Source organism: Cnephaeus nilssonii (assembly GCF_951640355.1).
Source record: "Cnephaeus nilssonii genome assembly, chromosome: 9".
Lineage (NCBI taxonomy): Eukaryota > Metazoa > Chordata > Mammalia > Chiroptera > Vespertilionidae > Cnephaeus > Cnephaeus nilssonii.
This window is the reverse complement of record NC_137080.1, coordinates 64,298,299-64,320,399: the sequence shown is the minus strand read 5'-3', so window position 1 is coordinate 64,320,399 and position 22,101 is coordinate 64,298,299. Positions and strand designations below refer to the sequence as shown.

General features: G+C 33.8%; 1 protein-coding gene across 10 annotated transcripts in view; it reads left to right on the top strand.

Moving 5' to 3' along the window:
* Window positions 1-22,101, top strand: part of RIMS1 (regulating synaptic membrane exocytosis 1) — a gene marked incomplete at both ends in the record, with an annotated part of 410,367 nt that overhangs the window by 280,011 nt on the left and 108,255 nt on the right. For 4 of the 10 annotated variants that reach the window (XM_079780191.1, XM_079780202.1, XM_079780199.1 and 1 more), the window contains 9 exons: window positions 814-926; window positions 3,020-3,150; window positions 3,708-3,879; window positions 3,997-4,150; window positions 5,177-5,248; window positions 10,448-10,604; window positions 11,353-11,478; window positions 13,034-13,096; window positions 17,477-17,566. In XM_079780191.1, the coding sequence (XP_079636317.1) occupies window positions 814-926; window positions 3,020-3,150; window positions 3,708-3,879; window positions 3,997-4,150; window positions 5,177-5,248; window positions 10,448-10,604; window positions 11,353-11,478; window positions 13,034-13,096; window positions 17,477-17,566 (1,078 nt within the window). Of the gene's footprint in view, window positions 1-813; window positions 927-3,019; window positions 3,151-3,707; window positions 3,880-3,996; window positions 4,155-5,176; window positions 5,249-10,447; window positions 10,605-11,352; window positions 11,479-13,033; window positions 13,097-17,476; window positions 17,567-22,101 lie in introns of those variants that run through there. The other 6 variants (XM_079780205.1, XM_079780201.1, XM_079780203.1 and 3 more) reach the window with 3 other exon arrangements.

Genomic DNA, 22,101 nt, shown 5'->3' with positions numbered 1-22,101 from the left:
ACTGGCGCCAGCAGTGGGTGCAAACGGGGCTGGCGCTATCGGTGCGAGCGGCAGCTGCTGCCCCAAACGCCCCTCAGGATCAGGGGGAGGTGGAGAAGCCCTCAGGGGCGATCAGGGCTGGCAGTCGCCGATTGCACCCGCTGATGGCACCAAGAAATCAGGACCGGCGCCGGACACTGGCAGCGGGTGCAAGCAGCGGCTCCAGCGCTGGTTGCAGGTGTGAGTGGGGCTTGTGCCCACAGCAGGTATGAGCAGCAGCCCTAATGCTGCCTGCGGTTGCAAGCAGAGTCGGCACTGGCAGTGGGTGCGAGCGGCAGCTCTGATGCCGGCAGCTGGTACAAGTGGGTGCGAAAGGCGGCTGCCGGCACCGATCGCCCTCCAGGAGCAGCGGGAGGTGAAGAAGCCCTGAGGGGAGATTGGGGTCAGCAGCCACTGTTGGCAGTGGGTGCGGGCACTGGGTGGGACTGTGGCATGCAGGAGCAAAGAATTTTCAGTAACCACAAGAGGCTCGTCCTGATGACAGTGACCGGTGCCCTGCCTTGGTCTGGAGCCCCTGCTCACCTGCTCTACCATCCCGCCATGGCCAACACCTGCCATGTTCCACACTCTGCCACCTACTGCTGATGCCCGCCATGTTCCGCGCATGCCCCCTGGTGGTCAGCACACGTCATAGAGACCGGTTGTTTGGTTGTTCGGTTGTTCCGCCTTTCGGTCTATTTGCATATTAGGGTTTTATATAGATTTATTCCCCACACATATGGTACAAATATGTTACTGAAAATTACTGTTTTGTGTTTTTTTTTCTCATTTTAGGTTCAAGTTCTTTTGAATCTCAGAAGATGGAAAGGCCTTCCATTTCTGTTATTTCTCCAACAAGTCCTGGAGCTCTAAAAGATGCCCCGCAAGTCTTACCAGGACAACTTTCTGTATGTATTTTTTATACATGGTGAAGACCATTAGTATGTACTCACTGTTCTGAGTCTATCTTAAAAAATGTATGGCTTTTTTTAGTCACCTAACACCATAGTCAACATCAATGCATTTTTCATGCATTTTTTAGATAATTCCTTTGTTTATATATTCATTTGAAAATATTTATGGAATGCTTATAATGTGCCAGATGTTCTGAACAATAAATGATAAATAACCTTAGTAAATATAATATCCATTCTAGTTTGTCTGTTATACAAAAGTTTCTGAAGTAAGTAGTTGGTTAGACATAATAAACTCAGCAAATTATGTGTCATTTACTTAAAACCTTATGAGCCTGGAGATGGAAATATTTACATTTAAAAGTATTATTTTTAACTTCTTAAGACATTTGGTGAAATTCATTATGCTGATACCACGCTGTAAAAGCTATAATTTTCCTCACTGTTGCCTTATCGATGACCCAGGAAAAGCTGGATAAAGAAACTATGGCTAACTTATGAAAACTCACATCTTTGTGGGTTATGGTAGAATATTGGACATTTGTATAAATAACTAAAATAAAATGTTGCTTTAAATTATTCTATAAATATTAGTTGATCTTTTTCTTTGTTATAAAATATGGATTTCTGTAATCTGTTTTTGCCACTCTTCTCTTGGTTTTAATTAAAGAAGATAACTGTGAGCTTGCTGTTATTTTAAAATCTTTCTTAGTTTTAACTTTATATATTAAATATCTTTGTTGAGTCTTTTATGTTTATTTTAGTTTCCTTACCATCTTTTTATTTTCATTGTATGTGTAAATCTCTCATACACTCCACCTGTATTTTAAGAGGAATAAAAATTCATTTTGGTTTTATGAAAAACACATCTCTGTGATTAACTGGAAACAGAGATATGAATTCATATAAATCTGTGTTTGAATCATTAATCTGCCCTTTACTGTGAAAAAACAATCCCATGGTAAATTAGCTTATCTGCTTGTAATGAGTCTTAAATATGTTCCAGTATATACCCATTAAACAATTACATTTTTAAAACCAAAACTGACATCAAAATTTTTAAAACAAAATTAAAGTTAACATTGTCTGCTGCCAACACAAATACTATATTGGCTGCCAAAGTCCTGGTTCTTAGGAGTCTAACAAGAGCTCAGTGTGTCATTTTCTCATTTTTCTTTATTCTAACTCTCATGAAATCTTAGAATAAATATCATCATTGGGCCTTCACTTATTCTGAAGGCATCGTTTATGTATTACATATCCCTTTGTTCTTTTCCCCTTCTCTCATGAAAATTAACCTATAATAGGTTAATTGTAAAAATTAAATGAGACAAAACAGAAAACAGCAGTAACTGGTGTAAAATAGACCTACAGTAAATGTATTTCCAGATCTCCCAACTCTCTTGTACATATTGTTCTAAATATCAAATCTCAATTTTAATTCATCTACATATGGTACTACCAAACAATTTAGGCACACTATAATTATTAAGCACTTATAACCACCAACCACTTTCATTTGTCATTTAACAATAACAATGGCCCTGGCCAGGTAGCTCAGTTGGTTGGAGCATCTTTCCATACACCAAAAAGTTGTGGTTTTGATTCCTGGTCAGGGCGCATACCTCGGTTGGGGGTTCAATCCCCAGTCGAGCACATATGGGAGACAACTGATCAATATTTCTCTCTCACATCCATGTTTCTCTCTCTCCCTTCCTCTCTCTCTAAAATATCAATAAAATTAAGAAAAACATAACCTCTGGTGAGGATTAAAAAAAAAAAACCCACAAGGATAATAATTTTAAAGTCCGCTACTTCCCTTAAGTTTTTATAAAATTTTTATCATTAGTTTATTTTCATAGCATGATATGATATAAGAGAATATAACACTGCAGTCGTAAGACATGTTTAAAATGCATGGAGAGAAAAGTCAAGTTCTAAGTGTTTATGCCTTCAAATTGGTATTCTTTTTCAAAAATAATATATATAATTCAATTAAAAAATTTTTATTAAAATAATTTTAGTATTCTTTTGTAAAATTATAGCTCATTATTTTTACAAATAATTTCTTCCTTCATTGCTCTTAGGTGAAACTGTGGTATGATAAAGTGGGACACCAGCTGATTGTAAATGTTCTGCAAGCAACAGATCTACCTTCTAGGGTAGATGGGCGGCCCAGGAATCCCTATGTAAAAATGTATTTTCTTCCAGATAGAAGGTAGTGAATAATTTTAGAAAAAAATATGCAAAAATCTTTACTTACAGAAAAGGCAGAATTTCCTTTCTTGGATATAGTTTTACTTATTTTGTAAAACTTTATTGAGATAAAGTTGTTATGCTGAAAATTGCACACATTTAATGTGTACATTTTGATGAGTGTGGACATTTGCATACACCTGTGATATAGTTTTAACATTTAATAGATAATTATCTGAGGGAATAAAGTACATTATCTCTTAAAAGCAAAGCCCTCAAACTTTGTAATTTTTTAAAAAATAATCTTCCAGGTTTTAAGTTTTCTATTACCTTAATTATATACATATTAGTCTTTGATAGCTACACATCATTTAAAATATACCTCTGTATGTGTTTACCTATAATCATAATTACTGCTTACATTGTAGTTAAAACAAGAATAGCATTAATCTCTACAGTATTTTTAGATTTTTATATTAAATGAATTAAATCCCAATAGCAGCATCACATGTAACTACAGTAGGTGGCAGCATATACTTGTTTTTGCTCTTTCATTTACAAAACATACTTATTTTTCAGTGATAAAAGTAAGAGGAGGACCAAAACCGTAAAGAAAGTACTAGAACCAAAATGGAATCAAACTTTTGTCTACTCACATGTACATCGTAGAGATTTTAGAGAACGAATGTTAGAAATAACTGTGTGGGATCAACCAAGAGTGCAAGAAGAAGAGAGCGAATTTCTCGGAGAGGTGATGTATACTGTAAATCAAATGCTTATTCAAGTTTTTGTGATATGCATTGCTTATGATTGCCTTTTAGATTATGTTTGGTAAATGTGGTTGCTTAATTTGAGAATGCCCTTACAGATCCTCATAGAATTGGAGACAGCACTTTTAGACGATGAACCACATTGGTATAAACTGCAGACACATGATGAATCTTCACTACCTCTGCCTCAGCCATCACCTTTCATGCCAAGGCGACACGTTCATGGAGAAAGCTCCAGCAAAAAACTACAAAGTAGGTTAAAGGTCTTTTTAGTTACCAAAATTAATTATGTTGTAATGAGATTAAATTTCAAGATATTTTCTCAAATGCCTATTAGAGATCAGAGTATTGGAAAAGTATTCATTTATGTTAAGGGACCTGGCAAAACTATTTTCTACATTTTCCCAATGATTATGATATATTCAAAACAGAGTAATTCCACAGCAGAAAGTTGAAACACCCTGAATTGTAATTCTTTGCTCAGTAATGACTCAGTTGTTGATTGGTTAGGTGATGGAGTAATTTTTGTTATTATTAATGGATTGATATATATTAGCAGCAATCTCTTAATAACTTTATAGTTCCTAGGTATTTTTAGTATTATTATTCCTAAAAAAAATGAAAATAAACATATAAACTTTGTTGTTTTGCAACCAGTGATTGGGAAAAACTATTTTTTCTGGACATACCTATTAAATTTGAATTATGGCTAAATCTCTCATTCAATAATTGAAACATAGACGCTTCTCTTTGGTAATGTAGAACCAAATTGTTTTCCTCATATAATTAAATATTTCATGTTAGTGCTTCTGTGATCAAGCATTTCCTCAATATTAATGTTTAATGCAGTGTAATGGCTAGTTCTGAAGGCTAACCATGCATATTTTATAATGGGCCCTGATGTCCTTGCAATAATATGAGCTCAATGGAGCTCCAGCCATGACAGGTCTCTGAACCTTTCCACTCATCCTCCTCAAACTGCAGAGGAGGGCACTTCACTGGATAGAAAACAGTGTATGCACTTTGCAATAGGCTTTTAGCATAATGCTTGAACTAAAGAATAAATTGAAAAGTCAAAATCTTATTTTATGAAGGAAATACCTAGAAAATGTTATCCTTGGAGAACAAACATTACTTTAAAAATCTGCTCATCATTTACTTCCAAAAGTATTTAGTAGTAATGTAATTAGCTGGAATTTTAAAGAACTGTGACCATGTCATTTACATTTCATAAACCAACAAGACACAGAGGTATCTGTTTGCCTTACTGTTGTGCAGGATCTCAGCGAATCAGTGATAGTGACATCTCAGATTATGAGGTGGATGATGGTATTGGAGTAGTACCTCCAGGTGCGTGGGTGACGAGCATGACCCTGTTTCACTGTGTGTCTGTGCTTGTTTCACTGTCAATCTCCAGATATCTTTGGGATACTGAACTGGTGATATAGCACAGATAAATCAGTATTATATTATTCCATGGTGACTTGTGTTCCAAATTACTACGAACATTTAAAATTGACTAGCTGCTGTTCATTAGGGTCCCCACTTTTTAAACTTAGGATCTTCCTTGGAAGCATGGCTAGCTAGGTTTAAATCATTATTTCACAATGCTGTGAGCATAACTGAAAAAAATTTCATTATGAAAGGATATGGTTAATTTTCTCTTAAAAAAATCTATTTTCTTATGTTTTATATTGTATATCTGTGATTTCCCTTCTTTGGTTTTGAAAATAATGTAGCCGTCCATGGAATATATTGAGAAAGGTGCATGGCAGAGTTTAAAACTGCATGTGGCATGGCTTAACTTCTAATGCTTTTGTGATGTGTTTACCCCTGATTATAACTAGAATGTGCATGTATGTTTTAAAATAAGGAAATGCTTTAGAAAGATTCATTTCAAGTCAACAATTTTTTGTTGTATAGGTCAGAAAATTTTTTTGTGGCATTGTGGAATTCAAATCTGTTTTTCATCTGACTATTGTCAGAAAGTGAGTAAAACCAAGTAGTAAAGGATCGTTTTCTTAGCAATAGTCCTGTACTATTTCCTTGACTCACTAATAAAAAGTAAGGAAATATAAAAATAAGAAGAAATTAAAGAAACAATCTTGGGACATATAAATAAGAATTAATAAGGCATTTCTTTAGGACAATGTTGACATATATACCCTTAATTTATGTAATTTCTCAAATACAGATGCACTTACTTAATTTGAGGGTGATGGTTTTGGCAAAGTTAACAGACAGATTCCACACTAGTGACTAAATTCACAATTTGGAGAGATACTTACAACTTCATTAAAACTAGGAGAAAATTATAGAGTTCTCTAAAATTAGGTTTCAGTTGCTATCATAATTCAGAGAAAATACAGTATTTAATCACTGCATTAAAGAAAAATATTTCTAAAAATCATAAAGCTGGTGGTGCACAGATCTACATACTTAATTATCTCTCTTGACTATCAGACCATCAGTGAGAGTTTAAAATAATCTTGGATAAGAGTTAGCAACATTTAATATTTTGTTTTCTTCTTCTTTGTGTTTATTACTAAAAAGATAAGAACACATTCTCCACAGAAACTTTAACACAAAGTTTAACAGACTATTAGTTGTTGTTTTTTTAGGAAATTGAAGAGAAAAGTGATTGTATTTAAAATCCATTGGCATCTACACTAATAAAAGAGTAACATGCTAATTGACCATACCTTTGTGATGCCCACCAGCCAATCAGGAGTGAGTATGCAAATTAACCCACCAAAGATGGCATATTAATTTGCATACACAGACACCTAGCAGCTGGGGGTGGGGCTGGACGCAGGTGTTCCGTACCACCCCAGCCACTCTGGAGCCTCTGGACAGCATGGGAAGGCAGAAAGGCGGGCTCCTGGCTGGAGTGGAAAGGTGGCTCTGGCCAGAGTGAAGGCAGTGCCAGCAGCTAGGGGAAAGAAGGCTCATTCTTGCACGAATCTTCATGCATCGAGCCTCTAGTATTTAAATATGAATTAAGTTACTTCTTGTAGGAAGTCATCAAACTTTTCTAAAAATAATCTTGACTGTTAACCACCTTTAATGGTGATGTTACCAATATATATGCCTATGCAAGCGATGGTTTGACCGTTTGACTATTCCAACCATTCAGTCAGTAGCTACGACACGCACTGACCACCAGGTGGCAGGTGGTCAACATATAGGCATGGAACAGACTGATGAATCTCAGTGGAGGGGAAAAGGGCAGGAAGAGATTAACCAAAGATCTTATATGCATACTAGAGGTCTGGTGCATGGATTCATGCACTGGTGGGGTCCCTCGGCCTGGCCTGCAGGAATAAGGCCGAAACCAGCCAGTCCAACATCCCCCAAGGGGTCCCAGATTGTGAGAGGGCGCAGACCAGGCCGAGGGGCCCCACGGGTGCACGAATCCGTGCACCAGGCCTCTAGTATAAATATAATTTACTTCTGTGGATGATTCTCACATTTATTCAGCTAAAATTTTGTATATTTTTCCCGAGGCAGGATAGTGAATGAATTAATAAATGGCCAATTTAATAAATGCTAAAAGGGGAAGTTCCTTCTTCTTTCCCTGAAAGATTCCATAGACAACAGCCAAAATGGGTGTTATAGGACCCACTTAAGATGGCATTAGTGCTTGGATACCACCAAAGAACACTGAATTCTAAATATACTTATATTCCATAATGAAATATGCATATCATGGTGTTCTGTAACTTCTAAATTATCATTTCAAATATTCATTTTTATTTAACATTTAAAATTCAATGAGGGAAACTTTTCATAGAATATAACTAATAAATTATATAAATAATAATTAATATTTTATAGTCCAGAGGTCTCTTTATAAATTAATAAAGGAGATAATGCAATTTATTTATATTTTCAAGTATACTCTTTATTGCTCAAGAATAAGTATATGGTACCTCCTAAAGACTATGTGTGGCAAATAGAATATTGCAACCCACTCAGTGCTAAACATACATGTTAAAGAAGAAAGATGAGCATATGTAAAATAAGGGCAAGAAGCTAAAATATAGTCAAAGGATAAGTTAATGAAAAGTGTGTTGACACATTCTCATATAGAGGTTGATTACAAACGCATTTCTTAGCATCCAATATAAAGAGAAATCTATTTAGATATAGATACCAATTTTACATATTTTTTTTTCCTCATGTGTTTTAAAAATGCACTCAGAAAAGTTTCTATTACGGCCACCCCGTAGGTAACCTTCTACTACCTTGGCTTTTCTTAGAGCCAGAGTTCAGTGCTCTTGTTTGGTGCTTTGGCACCTTTCTCCACTGAGGGAATCCAAGGCTCTGAAAGAGGTTGAGGCCTACAGAACTACATCTTATTAACTTTATAGTTATCATAATGTTATTGTTACTTAAAATAAGTAATTTTAGCAGCATAAAAAAGGTGTACATAGTGCCCTAATCTGAGGCAAGAAGTCTTGCAACCTCAACTTTTCAGAGCATTAGGCAAATTCAGAAAATGGAGAAAACCTCTAACTTCTAACTTTCAGCCAACTGAAACATTGAGCTATGCAGAAAATAGCAGTTCTCTCCCACCTTTTTCTGAAGGTAGAGTACATGTTGTCAACCACAAATTAAACATAATAAGAAAACCAAATTGTTTTTTAAAAAGCAGACAAGAACTACGTATGCATATTAGAATAGGATAAAAAATACATTAATTTCCATATAAAGACAAAGAACCCAAGACAAAAATTAATTGTACCCTTTTAACAACAGCAAGACATCCAAATTCTCTGAGTTATTCATAATAATTATACCAAATTGGAAAGTTCTACTAATATGCCTTGAATATTCATTGAACTTTTGAAATGGTGCTCTCAATTCAATATTGAGCCTCCATAATTGTTGTGTAATTGATACTAAATGTTATTAAAAGATACCAGAAGTTAATTTAAAATGTTTAACTAATTTAGACTTTGGATTAAATATCTTTAAAAACAGCCATCATTTTTTATAATGTGCTGCAAAATAGTTTCATTAACTGTAAATTGGTCTCTTTTCTAGACTTACTATTACACTTTATATATCTGAACAGCAACAGAGAAACTTTTATGCATGAAACTCAAAATAATAGCTTAATTGCCATTATTTTTATTGTAAAATGAAAATATATGAAATTATAACATTTTTAGTTATATTATTTGGTTGTTATACTGATATGTTTAGAGCAGGCGTCCTCAAACTACGGCCCGCGGGCCACATGCGGGTGTTTTTGCCGTTTTGTTTTTACTTCAAAATAAGATATGTGCAGTGTGCATAGGAATTTGTTCATAGTTTTTTTTTTTAAACTATAGTCCGGCCCTCCAATGGTCTGAGGGACAGTGAACTGGCCCCCTGTTTAAAAAGTTTGGTTTAGAGTGACAAAATGGTTGAGTTTCTTTGGTCTCAATATTGACAAATTGCACTTTATAAAATGTTAAAGACCTAGCTTCTCAGTTGAGCTTAGTCAAAGTATCATATAATCACACAAAAAATAAACTGTTGAAGAATTGTAGTCTTCCTTTAATAATGATGTTTCATGGCATATGGGAGTTAATAACTAAGTGAACAACAGTCAGGCTGCCTAATTAAATGTAGTGTTTTCATGGTTCATGGACGTTTTATGTAGTTGTAAACATAATTATTTTTCTTTGGCCAGAGAATTTAATATTTCACTTTTAATAAGAAGAAACAGTGGCCCTGTTAAAAAATGTAACTAAACTGCTACTATAGATTTGAGATTACTTTTTTTCTTAAAATTAGAGATAATATAAACAGAGAATGACTTTTAGAATTTATTTTTAATTGAAATTATATTAACTGTATTAATTATGTTACTACTAACACATTTGTGGGATAATTTCAAAAGTCTGGGGTAGATTTGATGATTGCTTCTTTGGGAGAGTTAATTCTCTCTGTGTTATTGTCATAGTCATCTCCACCAATACATTGTTTTCATTTGAAATTTGTAATACTATCTGTGGTTTGCAAAATTCACAATCAGCATTTGTAATAGTGAAGATCTGCTACTCTTCTTTGTTAATTAAAATTGGAATGAAATTATTTCCATTTACTTGTTAGTGAAGTTATCTGAAACTCAAAAAAATTTGGAAGAAAAATTTAAATAATATTTAGAGACACCAAATTTCTAAGCATTGACTTGTATATCAACTCTAGTTTACTGTCAAGTTCTTGATTTGTGTTGCAATAACATTACTAACTCATTCATTTTTTAAATTAAAATACTATCCCAACTCATTATAATGTCTGAGGCATCAACTGTCATATTTATTTATAGTCAGTATCTTCATGGTACCTTTGAACCAAACTATAACCTGTTCTTATGCATGTATCTGTTACACTCTTTGTACATACACTTAATAGCTTTGAAGATATGGCTAATAGTACTGATTGCATGTCATTTATCTTAATATGTCAGTGGCTCCCTTAGATATAATTTCCTATCTCCACATTAACATTTACGTTATAAAATACTGACTAATTTTTTGTGTGTACTCTTGCCAGTAGGTTATAGGTCTAGTGCTAGAGAAAGTAAATCTACAACATTAACTGTGCCAGAACAGCAAAGAACAACTCATCACCGCTCACGCTCAGTATCTCCTCACCGCGGCGATGATCAGGGAAGGCCGCGTTCACGTTTACCAAATGTGCCATTACAGAGGTAAGCTTGGAGATGGGCTCCGTGTTCCTGACAGTACTTTTTTATTATAACTCTATAAACTACCACAGGCTTCTGTCTGAAACGAATCATGGTTTGGGCAATAAAATTATTTATTTTCAGAGTCATTTGTAGGCAAAATGCCTTTTTATTCATGGCCCAAAGTTCTCTTCTTTCATCTCAACATTCTGTTCTGTGCAACATTCTGTTCATTAATCTCAAGAAATTTCTCAAGGAGTGGAAGAAATTTATGTCCCAAGCACTGTTTTTGAATAATTCTCTTGTATTCTGCTTGCTAGTTGTCTCTTCTGTTATGAGAAATCATATGGTAATGAATCAGACCTGTGGAGAAAAGTGGCAAAGACAATGAGATTAAGAGGAGGAATATATTTTTTAGAAATTTAAGATTGTCTTTTTGAAGCACATTAAATACTTGGAAAAGTGTATAAGTTATAAGTAATATATTGCTTTATTTCCTCTGACCCTGACTGAAATTTTAATCAAGTAAGCAGATAAACATTATGGTCCTTTTTGATAGAATTGCAAAAGAAGGTTTGAAAAACAGAGCATACATAGAGAAGACGTGTCTTTAAAAGTCACTGACGAAATAGTTATTTGTTTATGATCCCAGTGCTTTTCTAGCTATGTCAGTTGTTTGCCAATTACTGTCAAGTCTTCCCTATTAGTCTGCCTGCCTGATTTGGGTAGATGATCCCCTTTGATGCATATGGATTTTTTGTAATCATTTTAGGAGTTTAGATGAAATTCATCCAACAAGAAGGTCACGTTCTCCAACCAGACACCATGATGCCTCTAGAAGTCCAGTTGATCACAGATCCAGAGATGTGGATAGTCAGTATTTATCTGAACAAGACAGGTATTTGTTTAAATTATTATCTCAACATTATACATTGTTTGCTCTTTTTTAATGTATGGTTGATATCTTGGCATAGTACATTAGAGAGTAAAAGTAATTCATCACTTAAAACTCAACTTTTCTCACTTGGCTAATATTAGATTGTCATAATATAGGCAATTTTTTAAAAAATCAAAATATTATGTTTAGCTATTTTCTAATGTACAGTTTATTGTTGATTTAGCCTATATTATAGAAGTGAGCCCACATAAGCAATCTTCAAATATTTTATATGTTGTTGATTGTAGCCTTTGGGTTGTTTTTATGTAATTATAAAATTATGTATTTTATATTATTAAAATTTTTAGATGCGAGTCATCTGAAGGATAGATAACATTGCAGAGTTTCTATGAGAACATCAATAATAATATTTTTATATTCCTACTTTTTATAAAATGTATTTCCATAAAATGTCTATAAAGTAGAAAATATTGAGATGGATTCTTATGAAAAAATATATCCTGGACATAATTACTAAAAATCTGCATTGTGACTCTCTACATACCCACAGACTTACTTTCCAAACTGACCATACCTGTAATAATAGGCCTGACCACAACCTCAGGATAAGATTTAAGGTTTTATAATACCCACCTATTGACTATCCTCTTCTGTCTTTTTGAAATGGAGAAACTTTCAGGGAGGAGTAGGGGAATGATAGCAATGCTAAATGGTTGATTTTTTTTGCCATGTAGTCAAGGATACAGAACTCAGGTAGAGCTTCTTACCTCCCTAATTGTCATCGTACTGTGGGAGGAGGTGCATGACCTTCAGAGGGAGAAGTTATATTGGCTACTGGGACAGGAGCTGCTCTGAGGAATAGGATTCCACACTGCTCAGCTTGAGTTGGGTTGAGTTGAATGAGGGCCTCTTTGTCTACAATCACTGAGACCACCATGAATTTAGGCAAGGAGGGAGAAAAAGAATTTCTTGCCCAATGCATTCAATACAGTTGAATTAATTTGAATATATAAAAGTATCAAGTTTAAAATATAATAATCCTATTTTAATATATATACTCTTGGTTTGCTAAGGCAAAACATAATATGTAGTACTGTATTTTTAGTGGCTATAAAATCCAACAAAACTATCATGATTTAAGTTGCTTAAAAGAAATTAAAAGAAATTTAGGGTTCCCATCATTATGAGAAAGGCCAAGTTTATAGGCCTTTCTAAAGTTATTAAAATAATCCAAGTGTCTAGAATTAGAAATAGATTGCTATGTCTTATTTGGGGAAGGCTTGGTTTTGTTTTGTTTTTATATTCTGTAAGATCATTTTGAAATACAATTGCAAATCAGCAACAGCTAGGACTTTGACCATAATGTTTGTACTTTATTGTTTAAATTTTTAAAAATACTGTCATGTTTTGTTTAACTTCTCAAGCAAGTATGCTAGTGCAGACAATCTGGTTTCTTCCCTTTTCATGTTTTCATCGGCATACCATTGGCATATCCCATGTCATTTAATGCCTCATAACTTATCTGTTTCACTCACCACCCATCCTGTCTGTGCAGTGAGCTTCTTATGCTGCCCAGAGCAAAACGAGGACGAAGTGCAGAATGCCTACATACTACCAGGTAAATACAGGGATTTGGTAATGCTAACTGTGTGTGATGACTCTCTTTCCATTCTACTATTCTTCCGTCTTTTCCCTAGTGGTATAATCACAAATACGTAAAATTATTTTCCCAAATATTCAAAATTTGTTTCATTTTATATGGAGGCTGTGGAAAAGCTTCCAAATATATTTTAATTCTGATCCAGGCAGTCGACTTTTCTATTTGTATACTCAAAAATACAGAGACTGGTGAGCCTCTGCGGAACTGTTTACACATTCCTAAAACTGAGGAACCAGTTTCTGCAATTAAAATCCTAAGTGTTCACTATGAGCAGCCCCACCCCAACACACACACCTGTCTAGTCACAAGAGGTCTGATCTACTGTGCATGGCACTGTTACTGTTTTCATGATTATAAGTTTGCTTTTTCTTTTACCCTTCTTAAATTTCCTTTTGGAATCTACTATTGTTTATATATATATTTTCCTTTAATAAAATCTTTACCAGTTTATTTTTTATTTTATATTCTGTGTTATTTTTCTATTTTTGTGATTTATATGCACTTTGAGAAAATTTGATTGTGTTGATTGTTTACAGTTTTTAATTGCTGAGCTTCAACTTCCTTCATGATAAAGAGAGGATATCTGACTTGCTAACTTCTAACCCTTCCCTCTTTCATCACACCAGTTCAGAAATGCTGCAGTACAAACTTTTTCATAAAGGCAGGGAATGATATGATGCCTCTTTAAAGGTGAGAAGGAAAGGGGACCTGATAGTCTTCTCTGAATTGGAGCTTAGAACCTATACTTTATTTTCATCTCATTACATCTTGGATTTCACATCCAATTAAAACCTCTTACAGATTACTCATAGAATTCAGTGTGTAAATATTTATTGTCCATTTGGAGTTAGAAGAAGATAAGGAAGTGAAATAACCAACAGAGAGACAAACTCTTCCGAATATTTTGGCCAATAAAAACTAAGTAGGAAAAAGCTATAACTGGAATACCAGCAATGCAAGGACAAATGCAGAATATATTATGTCTACTAGTACATAGAACACGGGGTCCTGCTTAATAATGCAAACATGATCATGCTAAGAAGAATTGTTTTAACTTTTCATATGTATAAAGTCCTCTTAATAACTACTGCCATGTTTGCTTGTAGTGCCACAGGGAAAAATAAGGAAATTTTAGTTCTCTTTGTGGAATTGGGAAAAATACACAAAATCATAAATATTGTAAAAAATCAACTCATTCTTTATAATGCTCAACTGTCCAGGCTTACCATTAGTTGTTCTTCATGACAAATAGTTTGTTAATAGAGACAGTTTTTTCAGAAATTCATAAAGTTTTCTCCTATTGATCTGAGTAACTGTAAAAAAACAACAACTGAAAAAAACCCTAAAAATTTTATGCTTATTAGGCACCTGAGTGGGAATTTCTAACATATTCACACTAATAGTCTAAATAGAATAGCCAAATTTATAAATTTTTAGTTTTCTTATTTTCTACTTCTCAAGGTGAAATACCAGGATTTACATGATATAACATACCAGTAGTTTAATCACTTTGTACAGTCATATCTTCAGAACACATTATATCTATTCACTTATGAATTTTCAGAATAAAATTTGAGGATTTACTCTTTTCCAGTAAACAAGGAAAATAACTTTTATTGAGTACCAAGCACAGTGTTAAGTATTTAATGTACTTTATCTCAATTTCCTGACAGTAACTATGTGATATTAATATTATTATTCTCATTTACAGATAAGGAAAGATGATAAGAAAGTTTAATTTGATAAGGGACAGAGGAAGAATTAAAAAACAGGTCTATTTGACATTTTCCACTAAACTAGTTTTTCCAAAAATATATTCTGAAGAGTTAGTCCATTGTGATGTTCTACCAATAAAAGCTTTTTACTCAGACAGATTTTGGAAACATAGCAAATTAAAGCCCCTCCCTGGAGATGTAATATGCACAGCACATTAAAGTCATGTACTAAAGAAATCTCTCATTGTTTAAGCCATTTTTCCTTACATCACTTAACCATTAAACTCTCTTTTTCATAAAATATATCCTCAGAAAGTAATGCTGAACAGAAAATATTGTGGCTGCCTCACTGTCCTAGATACTTTATACCTGTTTTCTCATTCAATTCTCACAGCATCCCGTAGAAAAAGGCTTAACCACTTGACCTGAATTACCCAGGTTAACAATCAACAAGTGGCAAAGCCATGGCTGTAACTTAGACCTTCATCCTGTAAATTGTATGTTGTTTCCTATTCATTGACCCTTCCTATGCTGATCCCTGTTCCTGAAAAAATAACTTTTGAATCAATTGATTAGAAGTTATATAGCATCCTGTTACTAAGGATAGCTGCCTAAGGTTAAGAGTTGAAGACTATTGTCTGTAAAGAGACAGAATCATTAGTTCCAGTAAAATTTGTCTTCAATTTGTGCTTGAACATTGTACTCTAATAGATTTTTAAACTAAAGCTTTAAGAGTTTTCCTTGGATTCAACCATTAGTATACACATGGATAAACCAGTGGGGTGTTGATGTTATGATGTGCTCAGGAAATGTTATTCCCTTCTCTATTTATCATACTTTAATGTAAGCCAAAATGGACAATGGACTTCCAGAGTGAGCAATTTATTAAATTATCAAAAAGTTGATTAACAACCTACTTTGCTCTTGATGGTATAGATAGTTCAGAAACCCTCATTGATTTTAAAGGAATTCAGATAAAGTTTGGACTTGTTTTGGTCATTTTCTGCTGCATGAGATTTCATATTCTGGTTTGCATCTAATGCCCATCTCACCCAATTTCCAATTGTAGATTATACCTATGGTCAGGTTTAGATCTAGAAGCTTATGATGAAAAAACTTGCTTCACTAGAGTGGCTTCTTGATCTTTTGGCATTTCCTTTCTTAACCTAATTGAGTACCATGATCAACCTCATCCCTACAATGTTGATCAGTTATTGAATTATTAGAATATTAACTCTTAGTCATATTTTAATTCCCAGATTACATAAATATTTGGCTAGTACTTTGAGCTACGAGTTGTTTACTTCCATGGAAGCAGGTATAATATTAAATCAGTAATTACATAGTAAGTGTAAATATTGGTAATTCATATAGAGTAGTTAGCATATATTTTTCAAATTAAAGCAATTGAATTATAATTTTGAGTTATCTTAATTATGAAGACAGATGTCTATGATTCCATATTTTAATTATTCTATTCCAACCTTCAAATAAGTAATTTGCTTATTTTGAGAAAAAAATCAACAGCAAAATATCCATCAATGTTTGTAGCTTTATAGGCCACCTACATTCTTCATACCCTAGTAAAATTTGCTTCATATATATCTTTCTGTTTCCTGCGTGTTTGTGTGGCCATGTTCTAGACATCTTGTTAGGCATTATAAAACCTTACTGCCCAAGATGCCTTTATTACAGAATGGTTCTCACTGGGATAGTTACAGTTAGAGCCATAACAGTGAGTCCCAGTTACAAACTAATCCTTTGCCTATTAAAGACAGCAAATTTACATTCTAATAAAGCATTAACATTTTCCTTGAAATTAATTATACACAGAGAAACATTCAATTAATGGTATCTAAAATAGTTTTAATTATAAAATATGAATTCTAGATTCCTCTAAATTAAGTCCTACTCAAATGTCAGAATTCTAGCTGTCTTCTTTGTCATTTATTTCTTGTTTTACCTGTTGATTTTAGTTATAATAATTAATTTCATATTATTTTATTTTTGGATGATTTTAATTTGTGAAGCTCACTTCTGCCTGCACATACTCAAACCAAATTAGTGATTAGACAGGACTTTCCCCATCATTGTTTCTGTTTTAACTCAAAAGTATTGAGATTTACTGATGAAATATTGGTTAGGTAAGAACATGTGGAAGACTTACCTTCCACTTCCCTTGTCAAGCTGAGTTGTAAAATTTTTCTCCTCTGATGTCCTTCATTTTGTTTTGGTGTGGCATCTGTTCTTGGTAATGAAGTTTTAGGCATTTTGTTGTAGTGCTTTTTGTATCCAGTTTTGTGTGTGTGTGTGTGTGTGTGTGTGTGTGTTTTGTTTTTTTTTCATAAGCAGGTGTGATTTGGTTTCATTTTTCAGTCTGAGACCCTTCTTAAAAAATTATGCAAAGCAATTCAAGCATAATCTTTGTTTAGTTTCATTTTCTAAACAAAATTTTGCACCGTCATCCTGTCAGCTCTTTCACACCCTTGTGAACTGAATCATGGTGATTCTACATTTTATGTAAAGGGGACATTATTTTATGCTTTACTCTCTAACATGGTCTTCCTTTCTTTGTTTTCTTTGTCTTTCTCTTCTACCATTGGATGCAATGCACTGGCACTAGTGAACTGCAGCCCTCCCTTGACAGGGCTAGGAGTGCTAGTACCAACTGCTTGAGACCAGATACTAGTTTGCATTCACCAGAACGAGAAAGGTATAAAATGAAGACTTTCTTAATTTTCTATCATTTGTACTAGTGATTTTTTTTTTCTGATCACTTTGTTTTGTTTCATGTGAGTCTTGCAGGTTTATTCATCCATGTTCACTTTGCTAATTGTCTACATTTTCCCTTACTGTACACGTCTATGGAGAGATATGTGTATGTGGATAAACCCAAGGGCCCATATACACATATTTCCATGAATGTTGTTGCAAATGGTGTGGCGTAATTTGGAGCTGCTTCTGGCTGCCGCTTTTCCCCTTCTGTTGCTGTTTAGTTGTTTTATTTACATACTACTCAGGGAGCCTTCAGTATGCTGATAATGTTATAAGGTCCAGTGAGTTATCTGAAGGGGAGGATCATTTTTCTATTAGTCCAACTGATAAAAAGTATTTGTAGGTTCAACAACAATCTTTCATACCTAAAAACAAGAAACCTGTTTAGATAGAATCCTTCCCCTGTGCATCTATATTCACTTTTTAGCCAATCTGCTCTTTGATATAGAACAAGTTTTGCATTAAATTATATTTTAATAACAAAAAATGGTATGTTCACCATAGATTTCCTGATTTCTTAAAAAATAAATACACAATAATAAATAAAAATAAATAAAAATATATGTATGTGTATATATAAACACACACAATTTTGCTTAAAACTTTTAATTGATTAGTAAATGATTATAATTTAAAATTAAATGTATTCAGTGCTTGTTACACTGCATCCTAATTGTGAGCAGCTAATTTTTCCATTATGATGGAACTTTCTATTTCAGTAAACTTGGTTATAATTGATAGTCTTGGTTATAATTGTTACCTGTTTTCAATTAGAAGCTACCCAATTGAAATTTGCATACTAAGTCTACAAATCCTGCAGAAAAATATTTAGTCATGCTAATGTAATCCCCTTCTTCTTCAGAGGCTGCTTAAAGCTTTTCTTTAGCATATAACTGGTCTGATTCTATTCACTTATTTATTAGATGTTTATTTATATAATGGAATAATAGGTACAAGTATACATACTCATTTTTTAGTGTTCTTGTAAGATTCCACTAAAAATCCCTTTATTTTGTATTCTTTATATTTGTAAAATTTATAATAGGAAAAATAAAATTAACTATATTTTGTATTTTTTACATTTGTAGTAGAATTTTAGTTGAAATAACTATAGACTGACTCTTAAAAAAGCACATTAAATAATATTTTATTTTGTTACAGATTAACTCCAAAAATAAACACAATAGTAGTGAGAAAAATTTTTTTAGTTCTTATTACTTCCTTATATGTTTCTGGTTAGTACTAAAACAAGGCCATAAATAGCTTAAGTCAGTAGACTCTTCTGACTATAACACCACTCTAACATTTTTTATACCATCTATGTCAGTGTTATCTAATAGAAATATAATACAAACCACATATGTCATTTAAATTTTTCTAATTGCCTTATTGAGATTATTTAAAATTAAATTATTTTAATGCTTCAGTTAATCTGGTATGTCTGAAATATTATCATTTTAACATGTACTCAATTAAACACTATTTGTGAGATATTTTGCATTTTTTTTTCTTTTATTTACAATAGCCATGTGTGGTTTGTGGCTGCCATATTGGACAGCACAAGTCTGTTCTCATGCTGAAGATTATCTGGCATGTGTTCCCTGGTGACACTGAAGCCACAGAGTTCATAAATCAATCTCTCAGATAATACCCTTAAAACAGCTCAACCTGTAGAAAAATAATCTGGCCCCAGTTAACATGGGCAGATCATCATGAAGGTCAGATCATCATGTAGTCTAAGTGAGAATACTTACATTTGATAGAAAAACAAAAATGTAATTGAAAACCTGTATTCATTCTATACATCAAATAAAAATAAACTTGTTATTAAAAAATGAAAGAGGGCAGGGAGTGATATTATCAATGATTTTTAATTTATTTGGGTTACTTTGTTTCCAAGAAGGAAATAAGGTGAGATGTTTTCATAAAGAAAATCATAGAAGTGGTAAATGCTTATTGGTTTGAAGGATATGGACCTCAAGTGCCCTTTTGTGCCCACACCTATAAGCAGATTTGAAGCAGAACATAACAATATCAACAGTGGTGACATTTTTCTCTTTGGAAAATGTACCTAAAGTCCCCAGACAGGATGTGCAGAGAGTATGAAGAGGGAGGCTTAGACTCTAAGCCTTAGAGGATTCTCCAGGTTGAATTTCTCTGATTGAACAGAAAGTTTCTTATGTCAATGTCTAATATATGCATAGTGGGTAAAATGTTAGAGAAAATATGTTTAAAACCTAATTTCATATTCTTAAAATAATAACATATTTCCATAACTTTGTGAATTACTAAGTTAAATACTTTGCTGATCTGACTTTAAGCCATTTTGATGAATATTTATACACTGTTATACCAACTTAATACGCTTTTTGAAGTGTCCTCACTAACTTTGAAAACAAATGAAGTTTTGTGTTAATATAAAGGATGAAATTGTCAAATCAGGCTTAATGCCCAACAGCATACTTCGCTAATGATTCAAAGTGAAGGAAAACCAGGCACAGTTGGCATATTCTTTTTCTGAAGGAGTCCAAAACCATCAGATCCACCTCTTCTCCCGGTTAAGTTGGTGTGGCCCAGGTTAACAGACGAATTCAGAATAATTCATGTAGAAGCACTGTTTCCGCTTTTGAGCGCCTCCATTTTATATTCTGTTGAGCACACAAATAACAAAATTACTGTGGATTAGCCCACTCCCCAATTCAGTCATGACCCATAAATCAAGAAATGTTGAGTTTATTTACCATAAAAGATCTAGAAAGACTAGTTATATCCTACTGAAGACTTAGGATAAGTTAAGGACACTCCTTTATCTCTTCACTAGCAAATATCACTGCAGGTTTACAAGGTCTGCTCCCTATTCTTTCCTTTTATCTTTATCAAGGTCCGTCTGAGGTCATTCATTCTTCCTTTTTCCCTGATTGGGAAGGAGTAAGTTACAGGTGTGTATTAACCTTTCCCAGGTTTTGAAACAAATCACTGCTTAAGTGTTCAGGGACACTGATTTTTAGAGCCACTGGAGAACAGTTACATTTCTCAGATGTTTCATTTTCTTCCTTGATTTTTTATAAAAACCGGAGCCTTACTGAAGGCTCATCAAAGGGTAGTCTATATTTACTACCTCCCTTTTTTACCTCCCAGTAATCCTGCAGTCTGACTCCTGCCCCTTTCCCCTCTGCCAGTGTGCTGAAATTCCTCTCTAGATTACATCTGCCTCTTAGTTGTCCAGCAGCATCTTGCAACATTTTACATTACCACCCTGTCATCTGAACCTCTCCTCTATTAAGTACCCTCGACAGATTTTCGTATGCCTCTGTTTTAACACAGTCTACTTTTGCAAGTATCTCCTCCTCTCCTGTCTCATAAAGTTATGTATTTTTAGCTCCATCCTCAGTTTTTCTCTTTTGCCCAGCCCTTCTGTCCCTGGTGTTATATTTCTATTAAAACTTTCCACTCCAGTGCATATGAAGACAATACTCCACTGCCATTGGCTAGGCCAGCCCTTCCCCCTGAGTATTAGGCCTAAATTTATAAATGGTTGCCAGACCTTGTGTATGTCAACGTTTAAATAAAATTCCTTATCTCCCCTACATCTTTTCATAGAAAAATGTTAACTCTTTCTAAAATTTTCTCACATCTGATAGCCTTGACTTGTCACCAGCCACAGAATCTGGAAATACTTCTCCTGCTCCTCCTTCACATCAGTGAGTCATTGAATTCTACCAATTCCCTTGAAAATACTCAAAACAGAACTTCACTTTGATCACATTACAGCCCATCTCCAGTTCCACTGTCACTCTTGATCCCATTAAATTTCCCCCTAAGCTCTATTAATAATTGGTATTACTTTTTGTCTCCCCAGTTTTATTTCCATTAAAATTAAAATGCCCCATTTCCTTTGTTATCCACTTAAAAATTCTACTCTTTCTTCACAAATGCAAGTCAAATAACCATATATTTTACACAACCTTTCTTAACACTATACCTCCCCCTTGACTAAAATGAATCATGGGAATCATTTGTTCAGATTTGGTTTCTAATATCATAATAGTTCACAAATATTTTATTTGTGCTATTTATGAAATGAATGATTCATATTTCCATGTAATTTCTCTTTTGGGTAATGAAGCTGCTTGGCCATGTTCTGCCAAGATATATGCACTGTTGAAAGATGTGTACATATGAAAGTGTGTATATTAACTACACACTTAAATACATACGTATTTGTGTTAAGGTATATAGTGCTGCGGGAAAAGCCACAATATAAGAACCATTTAATTGCCTACCGAGGCCTGTCAGTTCTAATTCTCTTATATCTCATCAGTGGGTCCCCTCTCAACTATTTATTTCTTAGTTAAGGTTTTCATTATTTCTTACCTGTACTACCACAAAACCTAGAGCCTTATCTCCTTATTATCTACTTAAATATTTATAAATACTTATTGATTACATATTCTGTGCTATGCATAATTGATG